At 31.8% G+C, this 13,088-nt stretch overlaps 1 protein-coding gene across 2 annotated transcripts in view; it reads left to right on the plus strand.

The window, feature by feature from the left end:
- Window positions 1-8,707, plus strand: part of ash1 (histone-lysine N-methyltransferase ash1) — a 157,914-nt gene extending 149,207 nt beyond the window's left edge. For both annotated transcript variants that reach the window (XM_072529500.1, XM_072529501.1), the window contains 3 exons: window positions 155-338; window positions 1,898-2,134; window positions 2,269-8,707. In XM_072529500.1, the coding sequence (XP_072385601.1) occupies window positions 155-338; window positions 1,898-2,134; window positions 2,269-2,418 (571 nt within the window). In that variant the 3' untranslated portion in view covers window positions 2,419-8,707. The remainder of the gene's footprint in view (window positions 1-154; window positions 339-1,897; window positions 2,135-2,268) is intronic.
- Window positions 8,708-13,088: the final 4,381 nt, after the last annotated feature.

Consider the following 13,088-nt stretch of genomic DNA (forward strand, 5'->3'; position numbering starts at 1 on the left):
TATATAACTTTTGTTCTTTGACTTATTTCCTTTGTATATGCCAAATTTCACAGTAATTGATGCGGTTGGTTATAAGTCGAAGGAGAAATAGAGAAAAAATAAGTGGACTAAAGGTTTTATTTGCAAATATATCATTTAAATCTTTGTTTTGCAGGTTCTTCCCGAATGAGGTAATGAGAGTACCTCTCTATGAAGCTGTACCAGTGGAGTTAGTTATTTCCCCTTGTTGGGTTATGGATATAAATACTTACTGCAAGGGTAGACCTATTGGTGCGGCCCCGGAACACATCTATATATGCGAATACAGGGTGGATAAAGGAGCTAAAATATTTAGCAAGGTACATATTTTTCTATTTTGTTCTATTTATGTATTTATTTTAATAGTCATCATTAATAATGTGCTTTTCGATTATTATGCGAAAAGTAATGAAGTGGAAGGGTTCCTAAGTCATAAGGTCATAAGTAAATCTCTTGTAATAATGAAATATTAAAAGTTTTATATATTAAATGATTTTACTTCTTCATTGTGAACAAAAGTGGGGAAATCACTAGAAGAGCAAGACTGGCATGGGCAGGATTTGGAAAACTCAGTTGGATACTTAAGAACCGCAAATTACCTCAATACTTGAGATTCAAAGTGTTTTTCCAGTGGATCCTTCCTATCATGACACATGGATGTCAAACCAAGGCAAATATGAATAAACTAGCCACAACCAAAAGGACAATGGAAAGAGCAATGTTAGGTTACAACTGTAAGATAAGAAGAGGAACGACTGGGTAAGATCAAAAACAAGGGTCGAGGATACCACAACAAAAATTGCCAAACTCAAATGGAGCTTCGCAGGCCACACTGCTAGATAAAAAGACCAATGTTGGAACACCACAATACAACATTGGATACCTTAGGATACCTTACCAAGGTAGACGACCAAGAGGAAGACTACATATGAGATGGGTAGATGACATAAAAAGAGTAGCCATAACAAACTGGAAGTATGTTGCTCATGATAGAGATCGATGAAAGGAGTTGGAAGAGGCCTCTGTCCAAAAATGGACGACAGAAAGCTAAGAAGAACAAGACTTCTTAATTTAATTTAGTCTCCCCTTAATTCAGTGCCTTTTTTTAACATTTCCTCAATAACTAGATGACTTTCAAGTACGATTCTAGAAGGTCTTCAAAAGATCTCTTTACTACTTTTAGTCCTTTTCATTGATCAAATTTCAACAAAATGAGGAGAGTTCTATATACCAGGGATTTAAAACTGGAACTAAGAGTTAGGTTGGCGAGGTGCTATGTTTTTTCGACTTTATTTTATGGAATGGAATCTTGGACCTTGAAAGCGACATCAATGAAAAAACTGGAATCATTTGAGCTGTGGGTGTACAGAAGAATTCTGAAAATATCATGGACAGAACACGTCACAAACAAAGAGGTTCTGGGAAGGATGAACAAAGAAATGGAAATCTTAAATTCAATAAAAACAAGAAAATTAGAATATCTCGGACATATTACACGTGGAGAGAAATACACCTTGCTCCAACTGATTATGCAGGGAAAGATCCAAGGAAAGAGAAGCATAGGGAGGCGTAGAATGTCATGGCTGCGCAACCTGAGAGAGTGGTACGGATGTACATCAAATGAACTTTTCAGAGCAGCCGTCTCAAAAGTCCGAATAGCTATGATGATTGCCGACCTCCGCCGCGGAGATGGCACTTGAAGAAGAGAAGAAGATTGATCAAATCCATTTTTCAAATTTAAAAATAAATCAGAGGGAGCCGTATTTTGAATTCTTTATTCTCTAATTTCTAGATTGTTAGTAATGCTTAGATTGGTAATGAAATTTTTTTACATTCTCGGTTTGATAATGAATGATTTAATTTGGATTTTATTTTGTAGGTAGCGGCAAAATCCAAATTTTCTATATGCACGAAAAGTTTTGCTTTTGAACATTTCGAGACGCGTCTGAAAGTTGCCAGGACTTACTGTCCCCATGATGTCGATGAGGCGTTGATGAAGTCAGTGGGAAAGAAGAGGAACGAAGAATTAGGTGGAAAAAATAAAATGATAGATGCATGTGCAAACGTTAAAACGGAGGCAACGGCTACTTTTACAGTTCTTCCACCTATTGTTAGAGTAAGTATCAATATATAAGGAGCTGCGTCACTATTAACCTAAAACCTGATCATTTTTTATTCCTTTCACCTTCTACCAAGCAACTTCTTTCTGTTAAATAACTATTAAATATTGTTTTTTATTTTAATTTTCAGACGCCAGCGGAACAGAAGACGCGTCTTAATAAAATACTCTTGAATCTCTTAGGCAAAATGCCAACAAAACAAACCCTCGACGTATCTTACTTACTAGAAGGAGGTCGCCGTAGGAAAAAGCAGCAAACCGATAATGCTACTAGTAAATAATAGTTAATGTCTCATCGGTTATTGAAATGGGTGATATTTTTAGATATTCTCTATTACTTAGGTCAGTTGGGGTCAGGAACGAATTTTCAGAACTTGGTTTAGATCACTTAGCCTGCGGCCTTAAACTGTTTAGAAAGACGACGCGGTCAGTAAAATGAAACACAATCTGATATTAGAAAAACTAATATTAAATTTATTTTGTTCCCGGTAGTTTATCTGGGATGCGTCAAGTTTTTAAGTCCCTCTGTCAAGATTTAGTCATCGTAAGAACTAAGTTCTAGAACTAGCAGATTAGTTCGCAGTTTTTCATGTATCTGTTGGGGAATCTGTCGATTTGTCTATTTCTGCTAATTTATGTTAAATATAATATTTATATGGGATAAAACACAATTGATTGCAATGAGGTTTAATCTCATAAATATAATATTTAACACTGAGCCATTAAAAAAAAAGGAATTAGAGCAAGTTGTGGATTTTAGATTTAAATCACGCTGGTTGGTAATTCAATCATATCAAAAACCATAAATTTAGCACCAGATATTTACTAATTGTGATTGTCAATACAAAGGTTGTTTGTAAATATATATTATTCAAAATTTTACTAAGAAAATTGCAAACAAGTTAAGTATACTGTACCGATTTTACATCTACGATTTTAACTATCTTTTAATTTATTATTAAAAAAATGTTTGACACGTAATTTATTTACACTTATTTATTTTACACTAAAACTATATAATTTATTTACAATATTTATTATAATTTATATTCGCGTATTATATTTATAATACGCGCTTTACATTTCGCAACCGCTTATTTATATCATTTAGGCCTCTGCTTTTAGAAATGTCTTCAGACATGATATCGCCAGGTAGAGAAGTCTCGAACCCTCGGTCGTAACACCGGCCGTAGAAGCCGGTTCGTTGAGTGGTAAGGGCAGGCGTTACAATCAAGTTCACACACGCCAATCATTTAAATTGCAAGTTTCATTGAAAACTTGGAAATTAACAAACTTTAACCTCAGACTGAATTCTAGTAGGTCGCTCATCAAAGACCAAATAAAATTCAGTTAACGACATTGGGGTCGTTTTTTATCTCGGTGGCTTCTCGGATGGTCCTTGATTTGATTTGAAATGAACTGAAGTTGTTATTAACAATACTTAACTACACACTGAGAACGTGAACATTATGTGGAGCAAAATCAAAGATTCTGTTATAAAGACACAGAACGAAATTGTACAAAAGAAAGAAGAAAGCCGAAAATCTTGGATGAGATAAGAAATAATGGAAATCGTAGAACAAAGAAGAATATATAGAAACAAAGACCCAAATAACGATCCATAAATTAATAAGGAACGATATAAAAGAGGCTAAGGAAAAGTGGATGATGGAAACATGCATTGAAGTGGAGGAATTGCAGAAAAACAATAAACCAATTACTAACTCAATTGAAATAAAACAAGTATCGACTAAAGATATTGAAGATCTTTTAATGGACACAAGAATGGAACCAACACAAATTGATAGCGAGGAAACTCCAACAACAATAACTATCCTCTTTAAAAACATATACAAATCTGGTGAGAAACCTACAGAATGGCTACCTACTATCGACCTTTGTATAATAATGTAAACTAAATATAAATAATGTAAACTAAATTGTAACATATAACTTTTAACGGGTTTTTACCCAGATATTTAGTGGCTCAAAACATGTACACCTAGTAAGTATTAACCTTGGTCAAAATTTAAACGTCATGTTCTTTTTAATTAAAGAGGTTATATACTTTTTAGGACACTATTTAGACACATTATTATTGAAAACATTTTTAAAGGTTATACATGCAAGAATATTCAGAAAGTGCGAAGCAGATATGAGTAATAGACAGTTTGGCTTTTCGTTATGGCTTCGGAACAGTAGATCTGTATAGTTTCACAACTTTTGCTCAAAAATGTCGAGACCAACACAAAGATCCTTTCGTCACATTTATAGACTATGAGAAAGCTTTCGACAAAGTTAAACATAACATTCTCATGGAATGTCTAAAGCGAAAAGGACTCTACAAGAATAATATTAACATAGTGAGAAATCTCTCTTGGAACCAACAGGCTGTGGTAACAGATGGAAATAGCACGGATGCGCAACAGATAAGCAGAGGTGTGAGACAAGGCTGTGTACTTTCACCGTTACTATTTAATTTATACCCCGAAGAGTATTTACCCAAGCACTTAAAAATTTTACAGAAGGAAGAAAATTTATTGCTAAAAAAATTTAAATCTCTTATCGAATGTTTAAAGTACCTCTTGTATTGCAATTTTAAACTTTTTGTGTTTTTAAGTAATTAACTATCCTGTTGAACCAATTTTATTTTGTTGTACCGCTGACTTCGAGGTTCATTTCTAGCGGCAAAAATTCTTGTTGATGAAAACTTCTAGTCTTGGTGAAAGTTTCTTCTTGAGTAGAGTAGAAAAACAATTTTCTAATAGTATAAACTCTCATAATTAGTTTATGTACTCATTGTCTAGAAATCATATCCAGTTGGCCTTTAGCAACATCTGTTTTTATCAAACTAAGTGTTATTTGAGTTGCCTAAAGTCTGGTATCATGGCTAGTCCTAACAAGTGAAACAAATTGTGCCCAGTGTTTGCACAAGCATAAAGCTTATTTTGCCACAATGGTTTACTTCCAGACATTTCACAGAAATCACGGATTATTTGCATTAGTCAACTCATTCTATGTTTTTGTTACAGTTTGCAAAATAAGTGATCTAAACCAAATTACTAACACTAGCTTGAAATTTTTCTAATTTCCAATCGACCTTATGTTTGCAGCATAGATCTGCAGTAATTGTTTAAAATATTATGGAATATTTAGAGAAGGGTTGATTTGCGTAGGGTGATCCAAATTTTGAAAATAATAAAAGTCAGTCAATTAATTTTTTTTGTTTTTATTATTGTCAATATCTTAGTCGTAGATATGAACATTAGTCACTGCCAGTGTCAAAGTTTATTGTCAAATGAAGTTGACACTCTTTAACAATAAAAAATAATGAAGAAAAAGTATTGATCCAATTGAAAAGGTAAAAGTGTCTGATTTGCATGTGAATTATCTTTTGCAGTGACATATCTACCGACATACGGAACGAAAAGAACTTAATATATAATATTAATAATAACTAGTAAATGTTTTAATACCAAATATTGATTGGTTCTTTTTCATTTAATAAGTATTATTTTAAGACATTGAAACATCAAATTTGAAACAGAAGACATAAAATCCTCTTTATTGACTTTATTTGGATCACCTCGTGTAAACCAACCTGTGAAAATTGTTTTTTAATAGTGATATTTTAATGCGCAGTTTAATTTTTCCTCTATCTCTCTATCTCTTTTTTAATTAAGTTTTAAAACCCTTATTGGTGCACTATGTACATTGTTCTGTTTTATCTCACTTGGTAATTTTAACGACTAGTCATAGAATTGTTAATAAGTTTTTTATTAATGAGCACATATTATTTATTTGTACAGAAAAAAATTGTTGCTTATATTTTCGCGTTGAATTTGCAATTAGGTTATTTAGGAATCGGTACAAATTTTAATTATATTCATTATACTTACGGGGATTCACCAAGAATACTGTTGTAACGTCACGTACTATTATTTTTCCCGAATACATAGAGCTGTAACAAAAGAGTGAGACAAAAGCCGTTGCGTAACCGTGCAATTGACGAAGCGTAACCTTAAACTGTAACCATATAAATTAATAGCCTACCAAGAAACTTTACCCTTGATCTTTTGTTCAATGTTCAATTATTGCTTTTTATACGACTGCATTTGAAATAAATGTGTCTTCTGGTCTGGTAGACTTTTCCACATTACGACTTCAGATCTTTTGTGTATACCCTAAATCTATGTTTGTGGCTTTTGAATAGTGTTGAGCCTGTAAACTTTTTCCTTGTTGCGAAGGTTGTGATCGCCTGCTGGACCTCTTGCTGAGATTCTTCAAGGTTTTGATAACTACTTTTCAATAGTTTCTCTTCATGTTCGGAAGTACCATACCTGAATCCAGTTCCATATTTTTCGCTACGTTGACTTCGCTCAGATGACTGAGGCTACGTTGTTCCTTTTGGTTCTTTGCTTTATCTATTTGTTCCAGATCCATTTTTATTCCACGGAAAGCTAGGTAATGGATATAAACTTGCTCTTAATATTGCGCTTTGCCAAAATTGTTCTTAGATTTCTCAATTACGAGATTCTTCTTTTTCTCCTCAATCACCTTAGACATCACTTTTGCTTTCCACTGTACGCCGCAGTCATCGATATTCATTTTTGACTCAAGTTCTTCTTTTTCACGTGCCATATCAGAGTTATCCGACGTTGGCGATCACCATTGCGAAGGCTTCTCGATTTTCTGTCACACGGAATAATTTCATGGAACAATTTGAGAGTCCATTCACGAATCTTTTTTAACCAAGATATCTATTTTCCTTCTACACCTCTACGGCCTTCTATTTTTTTTTTTTTTTTTTAAGGATCAGTTCTAATATTCTATATCGATTTCTCCTCACTATATGTCCCAGATATGAGATTTTCCGGTGTTAACAGTGTTTAGCAATTAGTTTTTCTTGCTCCAAGGTATCTTTAGCATCCGTATATAAATTCACATTTCCAATGCTTAAATTCTATTCATGCTTGATACTTTTAGTGTTCACACTTCTGCCCCATACAAAAGTACAGACCAAATATGGCACTTAACCATTCTTTGTCTTAGTTCTAAACTGAGATAATTATTGCCAAGAAATGTCTGTATTTTCATGTCTGGATCTGGTTGGTCCGTTATGACAGTTCCCAAATATGTAATTTTGTAACTTTTTCAATTTGGACTCTATTTAATTGAAGCTCTGCATCTGGGATGTGGGTTACGTAGCGTTTTGCATCTATTTGACATTCATGTTGGTGTCAAATTAATATCAACATTATTTCTAGTACCATCAAACAAAAGTTGTGTAAGATTCAAGACAGAATTCAGATTACTATTATGTTGCATGGTTATACATAGCGGCAGGTCTCCATAAGTAGTTTATAACACATGATTTACAGGTATATAAGCATTAGAGGTAAAAGTATTGTTCAATGTTCTTACATGTTATTTTTTCACAGAAACCTTACGAGCAATAAGTAATAATAAAAAACGGTTCTCTGCGCACCCATTCATCAAATTTTTTTGTTTCAGGCGGTAATATCATTTTTTTCGTATTTTGTTTGAAAGTTATTGATTCAACGTCATATGTTATTAAGCATTGAGCATCTCAAAATTCTTATCGCGGCAAAATATTGATGTCACTATTACAGAAAAGTTGTTTCGTTCTTTATCATTTAGTTGTAGCCAGCAATTTATTATGGATGGATGGATAATACTGCAAAAGACTTTAAAATATTTTAGATTGCGTGGGTGAAAAAAAACTTGCATTTTTGTCGACAATTTAATAATCTGAACGATTTATGTTAAATATTGTCATAATGAAGATTTGATGGTTTTCTGATTATTTTTTTGGTTTCCATCGTGTATAATTGTCATAAAACGTGAAACATATATTGGAATTAAATCTTGATAGCATCAAAATTGTTTAGCATATTGTGTCGTCCACCATTAAAACCTTGAGTGCCGCCATACACACAAATAAAAAAGTCCCATATGGCCCTAAGATTCGATAAAAGTGTAAGATCGTGTTGATTTCTTAAGGCAACCCACGTCTAATCGTTAACTGTCTATAGTTTTCAATTGATCCATCCAAAATAAATGCTGACGCATTATTACCAGAAAATCTTTGACTTACACATTTTTCCTAGATTCATTTTAATTTTAAAGCTTAGATACAAAATTAAACAAACACTACACATATATTTACACGGAATTTTGGCGGTGCATTTTATATATAAAATAAACTTTTCATAGCTAAGCATACCTGTGTGGCGCAGTCTTTGGGGATTCTTTATTTATAACAAAAAATATAGGATTGTAACGCAATCTTTATCAATATTTTTCCAGTAAATTTTGAATATATTCTTCGTTTAATGACATTGACTGCATTTACGAAGATTTTCCTTATTTTTCGGTAATGGTTTAGGGGAAGTTGGAAACCAATATCCGTTCCTCTTATCTGCTGATTATTTTGTTAAATACTACCGATTCATAAGTACACCCCAAACATAAAAAAATAGAGAACTGACTGATCCTTCTTCCATTAAATTAATGAAAACAGGACAAGCAATCAATGATGGCGGCACATACAAGAAAAAATTACAAGAATTAAACATAAAGCAAATAATGGCCACGGTAAAGAAAAATGATCCGAAAAATTATTATTTACCAGACAAACACAGAGCGCAATTAAAGAAATAAGTCTCGCCTAAAAGAAAGAAGATTTCAGTGTTTCGTTAAAATCAGTTAAAACTTAGTATTAAAGTTTTACCATTAAAAAATTCAAGTTGATAAAATGATAGTGGCTCTTGAGAATACAACCTCATATTACACTTTTACCACTGGGTAAAAGATCAAGATATACCTATACCATGAAGAGAACAAGAATAGACATTAATAAAATTAATTAAAATTGTGTAAAGACTATCGTAAAAGTTTAAAAGGTGATAATCACTCATAAAACAATAACAGAAAGCGATTTTCAAATATGAGTAGATATATCTTTAATATTGGCCCCTAAATTACGAAGAATTTGTGTTAAAACTTACTTTTTGTCATATATAAATAAATAATCCTCTATTACTGTGCCATTATATATAAACATAACCTTAAGGCTCTTTAACTCCCATCACACTGAAGCGTACCTACTTAATTTGTCTTTATTTATATATACCGTTAATCGTTTAATACACACTACATTTATACAGTAACGCATGCTTTTTATAATTTTTTTAGCTTTACACATACATTGTTTGTTAATTCAAAGTGTGGTTTTCACATTGTTGCGGATATCCTGTATATGTTATAAGGGCTTTTGAACTCTCGACTTTTTCCCTTTATACAAAAAAACGGTATTATTTGTGTAGTTATATTTCTAGAGTTCTGTATATATTTTTTTAATACCTCTTATTTATGTCTTTAATTTATTGATAAAAATTCGATTTAGATTTGTAATTCTTGCCTGAATTAAAGTAAGAATATAGTAACACTATGTTAATATCACAGTAGGATATACTTTTTATGATTAATAATAAAGTTGTTATATTTTCTGAAGTTTTTTTTTTATTTACATTATTACTCTGCATTTATTAATATTTTCAATGCTGCTTTTTATGGGTCGACCCTCAATTCATCCCTGAGTAAGTACTAGAAGATAATCCTACCCTAATTTCTTACTGATGCTAATTACGGTACTTGAATGACACCACTCAACTGGATCCTTAGCAGGGGATTACAATTTCTGGTAAAACCAACTTGAGTTTAAGAAACTTGAAATTTATTTTCATTTTTTAAAAACTACTTGCAAGCAAAACATTATACAATCCTCCAAAAGTTTTAGTGAACGTGGAAAACCTGTATTAATAGTAGAATCTCAGAAATTTATAAGACAAAGAGTTAAAAAGTGGTGAAGTGTGTTGGGGATGTGCGATTCGCTCCTGTAAAGCTAAAATTTATATCGTAGGTGCCCAAAACTCGATTACGCGCAGTGAACTAGAACATATCACTAAAAAACTAAATAGCAGATAGTGAGTGTTGGTGTTAAACGTAAAGCAACCGATATCATTTGTGAGAAGCCTTACAAGGTAATACATTTCGTTTTAAGAGAAAATCCTGCCCAGTTAAGTACTTTAACAGTCAAAGAGATTCACAATAGGTTTGTTTCTGCAGTAGTTGGAAACGGTTTTAAAACGTGCGAGTTTGCGCAGTAAAATAATTGTGTTTGTGCACGTTTAATTTCAAACTCGAAACTGATTTGTCAGATGTTCTTGCAGATTTGTCGACCGTTTTCAAATAGTCATTCTGATTTGAAGATTATTTTCCAACTAATAGTTTGACGCATTCGTACTAAGTATAAATAAATAAGGTTTCTTATTCTTAACCTGTAAATATAGATTATAAATATTTTTCACTAAGTTATATTGAACTGATTATTTATTGGTTATTGTTTAATTCCAACGTTCGGTGTTCCATTTACATTGATTATTCTTTATTGAATAAATTTTTGGAATAAACATCCAACATGGTAATTATATGTGATATAACTATGATTAAATAACTCACGAAGTGAAAAAAATATCTTCTGAAAGTTCTTCCTCTAATGAAGAGGTTTTGAAGATAGAAGATATTCAACATTGGTGTGACATTGAAGAATTGTTGTCGGATGAAGATTTGTTACAAATTCTAGATGAACGTATAAGGTCTAAAAATAAGAATTATCTGAAGAAACGGTGTCGAGTTACAACGATTGTGACTTTATTAAACACTTTCTTGTTAGTGGTGCTGTTGCTGAAGATATTGCGAACCACTTCAGATATTCACAATATTTTCATTACCAAGCGGGAGGCAATGGAAAGCTTGGAGAATATGAACAAACATTAATATATTTATAGTTCGTTGGTCACCACACTACATCTTTCAGAGATGTAACTGATAGATTCGATATTGCTATCACCACTCTTTTTAAATTATACTCCATTCCACGAATATACGACTGTTTTAAATTCGGTTTAAGGTATCGATTTAAATGGTCCAATGTGCTGAATTGTACAATAGTAAATTCTCCCTATTTTTAAAATACTGTTACGACAGATATAGACCTTAGATTTAAACATGATAAATATAGAGTTGATAGTTTATAAAACAGTTGTAATTCAGATTTTGAAGTATATAATTACTATCATTGAGTTTAGTATTGTAAACAAGTTGGTTTTTGAATTAAGTGATTTAAACGAAGTATAACAATACTTAAGTGATTAGTGTAATTTATTTAGTCGAATATTCAATTAGTATTAAAAAAACAAAAAAACTTACTTATTCTCTTATTCTCCTAATCTTCTAAAACTATTATCAACCATCAGATTCACAGCCATAGTCACTGTCGTTGCTATCCTCATTCGGATGGTACATTATAACAGGATTAACTGCTTCGATGCGACCTTCACTGATCCACCATTCTTCAATTAAGTCTTCACATTTTTTTACACCTTTTTCCCAAATTTCAGGAGTGGCAATATCCAATGTTTGTTGCCATGTTTCCAAGACTGTCTCGTCACTGTAACCCTTGTATCCAATATGGTGTATATATATATATATATATATATATATATATATATATATATATATATATATATATATATATATATATATATATATATATACATAATGTTTAGTTAGCTAACGTTCGTAATTGAGGCTTAAAACAGTATTGAGGAAATGTAATATTTTTTTTTCGTTAACCATTCTTTTATTTTATCTACGGTCCAGGTGTTTGTTGGTTGCTTATTTAAAATTTCCGAATGGTACGCAGCATTATCCAGTACTATAACGGATGGTTCATGTAAACTTGGCAATAGTTTTTCTTTCAACCATTTCACAAATATCTCCGTATTCATATTGTCATGATAATCTAATAAGAACATTCTTTTTTAAATTTGTTATAATTTCTTAAAAATGCTATTCTTTTGTGAACGACACTAGCTCTTTCACACAAAGCTTTTCTAGTGTCTTCATTTTTGAACTTAAAGCCAATCTGTCTTAGAACTCTCCAGAGACTTGTTCTAGAAATTTCAAATATATTTCTGTCTTTTAATTTTTGTAGCACTGAATCTAAAGAAACGTATTTCAAATATATTTCTGCCTTTTAATTTTTGTAGCACTGAATCTAAAGAAACATGTTCTTTCTTTTCGCGCATTTTATATTGTCTCACTGATTTCAAATTTGCAACCTTCCGAAAGATCTATAGTCTTTGGTTGTCAGCGAGATTTATATTGTGCGACGTTTTGTTTACTTTGTCCATTTTTTTTTGCTTTTTGCAAAACCGACTTAAGTTTTGTTTCACTAATACAGGTTTATGTACGGACTGAACTGGTCGCAAAGGGTCCCCGTTGGTTTTCTCAGCAGTAAAATAAGAAAGTACATTAAATATAAAGTTGTCTACATCTAAAACACGTCTCGGCATTTTTAGCTTCAATAAACAAATACACTACACTAAATTCTCTCTTAACGGACACCTCTCTTCACGGGACACCTCTATACGGACGGTTTTTAAAACTAAAAGCAGTCGGCGATATATGAAACTGTATGTAAATTGTCGTTACATGTCAACGCAAATGTCTGATGAACACATTTGGCTTCATAGACGTCATTGTATTTATTTGTAGGAGAGTAACTTAAATTAAAAAAAAAAAAAAAACAATATACTAAGTATATTCTGGTCCATAAAATATTTGCAGCAAAACGTGGGTTTTTTTGTATTTCAGTCAAAAACAACCAATGTGAAAGTGTTTTTCATTATTTTTTTCAAAAAGTAAAAATCCTTTTGGCACCTAGTATATTAAATATTTGTACATATTCTAATTCATAAAAATTTGAAAAAAAAAAACATTTGCTTAAATTATTAGTTTAAGTTTTCATTAATTTCTTAAAATTTACTTCATTTGACGTTACTTGTTTTTGAAATAAACCCTT

This window comes from Diabrotica undecimpunctata, chromosome 4 (assembly GCF_040954645.1).
Source record: "Diabrotica undecimpunctata isolate CICGRU chromosome 4, icDiaUnde3, whole genome shotgun sequence".
Taxonomy (NCBI): Eukaryota; Metazoa; Arthropoda; class Insecta; order Coleoptera; family Chrysomelidae; genus Diabrotica; species Diabrotica undecimpunctata.